The 2,845-nt window shown below is 53.9% G+C and overlaps 1 protein-coding gene across 1 annotated transcript in view; it reads right to left on the bottom strand.

The window, feature by feature from the left end:
- Positions 1-2,845, bottom strand: part of TTLL10 (tubulin tyrosine ligase-like family member 10) — a 19,414-nt gene that overhangs the window by 3,877 nt on the left and 12,692 nt on the right. Inside the window, exons 10-12 of the mRNA XM_012657474.1 lie at positions 898-1,014; positions 421-514; positions 62-181 (exon numbers count right to left, since the gene is read on the bottom strand). Of these exons, the coding sequence (XP_012512928.1) occupies positions 62-181; positions 421-514; positions 898-1,014 (331 nt within the window). The remainder of the gene's footprint in view (positions 1-61; positions 182-420; positions 515-897; positions 1,015-2,845) is intronic.

The raw sequence follows: 2,845 nt of genomic DNA, 5'->3' as shown, positions 1-2,845 counted from the left end.
GGGGACGCGGGCTCGCGGGCGGGCCGGGGCGGCGGCTGCGGGCCCGGGAAGCTGCGGGGGCCCCCCGGGCGCGGCCACACGTCCGCCTCGCCGTTGTGCAGGAGCACGAAGCGGCGCTGCGACAGCAGCGGCAGCATCTTCTGGCTGTGCGAGCTCTTCCGGAAGGTCTCGAGCGCCAGGTCTGCGGGGCGTGGGGGCGGGGTAAGTGGGACTCGGCGGGGACGGAGGAGCAGGAGGAGACACAGGCCGCAAGCGGCGGGGAAGGCTGGGGCGTGGGCGGGGCTGCCACACGGGCCCTGGGGATCAGGAGAGCCAGACTGGTGGGGTCTGAACGTGGAAGAGGGCGGGGGGGCGCCGTGGCTGGGCAGGCAGTGGGGGCCTGTGGGAGGGTGTGGTGGCGGCGACCGGCCAGGGGCTCACCCAGGGTCTCCACGACCACGCCTGGGATCACCTCCTTCAGGACTTCGCAGTTGGTGTGCAGGGCGGGGTTGGAGTTCATCTCCAGCAGCCACACCTGGGCGGGAGGGACACTGTCAGCATCTCTCCCCACCCACCCAGAGCCCACTTGGCGGCAGGAGGCAGAGGCCAGATCCCGGTCCAGCCAGGTGACTCTGGGAAGATCGCTTCTTTTCTATGGCCCTCGCTACCCCCGTTTGCCCACTGAGGCTCTCAGACTGAGGGTCTGGCGTGGGGGCTGCCCTGAGGTGGGGGTGCAGATCTGTCCCACTGTGGTGGGAGCTCAGCCTCATGGACACGCCCACCCCCAGGGCTGGGCGGGGGCAGGGTGGGGCCTGACGGGGGAGTCCACCCCACGGGCCTGCCTGTGTGGTTAGGGTGTGCAGGTGGCCCCTGCCTCCTTGCACCTGCCTACCAGACCCAACCCGCCCGAGACAGCACCTTGAAGTTGTCATCAATCAGGAAGTCACAGCCAATGAGGTCGAAGTAACCCAGCTTGCACTCGAGCTTGGATTTGACCGCCAGGAAGCACTGGGCCATGATCTGCTGCATCCGCTTCTGTGAGTGAGGCAGGGAGGTCTTCCTGATTATCCTGCCCAGGCCTGGACAGCCACAGTAAGCCCTCACCTGCCCTCCACCTGCACCCCTGCTTGCACAGCCACACCTGCCCACACTTCTGCGCTCTCAGTCAGGCTCACAGCCAGAAACTCGCCCTGCACACTCACGGTTCACTCTCAGTAGGAGAAACACAACAAATGGACATGCGAAATCTTGACTCTTGGTAAGAACCATGAGCCTTGTTGTATTTTAACTTGCTCTAGTTAAGTTTCATCCTTTGCTTCCCAGCTCAGTGATGGTCTTGAGAAGTAACAGCCTGCATCCCCAGTACCGGAGACAGCAGAACAGACCACATGTACAAAGAATTGTCTGGTCCCTTGGAAGACCTCACTTGAAAGCACTAAAGGAAAGTATGAAGATGATGTCTCACCAAACAGAGAATGTCAGTGAAGAGACAGAGATTACAAAGGGGAACAAAATAGAATTTCTGGAGTTGAAAAGTATAACGGGCTGTGCGTGGTGGCTCATGCCTGTAATCCCAGCACTTTGGGAGGCTAAGGCAGGAGGATTGCTTGAGGCCAGGAGTTCAAGACCAGCCTGGGCAACATAGTGAGACTTCATCTCTATAAAATATAAAAAAGAAAAATTAGCCAGGCATGGTGGTGTGCACCTATAGTCCCAGCTCCTAGGGAGGCTGAGGCAGGAGGATCACTTGAGCCCAGGAGTTCAGGGCTGCAGTGAGCTACAATCACACCACTGAACTCCAGCCTGGGTGACAGAGTGACAACCTGTCTCAAAAAAAAAGAAAAAATCCAACTTAAGTGCCGTCAATTGATGAGTGGATAAAGAAAATGTGGTACATTTATACACACACACACCGTGGAGTACTACTTAGTCATAAAAAGGAATGAAATAATGTCTTTTGCATCAACTTGGATAGAACTAGGGACCATTATCCTACGTGAAGCATCTCAGGAATGAAAAACAAACACTGCATGTTCTCATAACTGGGAGCTAAACAAAGGATGTACAAGGTCACAAAGAGGTATGGTGGACACTGTAAACTAAGAAGGGGGAAGTAGGGAGGGGCTGAGGGATAAAAATCTACCTCTCGGGTACCATGTGCACTATTCTGGTGGCAGGGACACTGAACGCCCTGATTTCAGCATTATACAATTCATCCATGGAACAAAAACAAGCAAAAAGTGTAACTGAAATAAACATTCACTAGAGGAGTTCCACAGCATATTTGAGCTGTTTGAAGATAGGTCAATTGATATTATCTAGTCTGAGGAACATAAAGAAAAATGAACAAAGAAAAATAAAGAGATCTGTGGGTGGGACACCATTGAGGGGACCAACATATGTACAGCGGGAGCCCCAGAAGAAGAGAATGAGCAGAAAGAATATTCGAAGAAATGATTGCAGAAAACTTCCCAATTTGATGAAAAACATTAATGTACACATTCAAGAAGCTCAGTTAACTCAAAGTAGGACAAACTCCGAGATCTGCCACATCATACGCAAACTTTCAGAAGACAAAGAGAAAGAGAGAATGTTCAAATCAGCAAGAGAGAAGCAACTCGTCAGGTACAAGGGATCCTCGTCCGAGGTGGGCGGATCGTTTGAGCTCAGGAGTTCGAGACCAGCCTGAGCAAGAGCGAGACCCCATCTCTACTGAAATTAGAAAGAAATTAGCCAGACAACTAAAAATACACAGAAAAAGTTAGCCGGGCATGATGGCACATGCCTGTAGTCCCAGCTACTCGGGAGGCTGAGGCAGGAGGATCGCTGGAGCCCAGGAGTTTGAGGTTGCTGTGAGCTAGGATGA

This window comes from Propithecus coquereli, unplaced genomic scaffold (genome assembly GCF_000956105.1).
Source record: "Propithecus coquereli isolate 6110/MARCELLA unplaced genomic scaffold, Pcoq_1.0 Scaffold544, whole genome shotgun sequence".
In the NCBI taxonomy this organism is placed as follows: domain Eukaryota; kingdom Metazoa; phylum Chordata; class Mammalia; order Primates; family Indriidae; genus Propithecus; species Propithecus coquereli.
The sequence above is the reverse complement of the archived record's forward strand: the minus strand, read 5'-3'. Positions and strand labels throughout refer to the sequence as shown.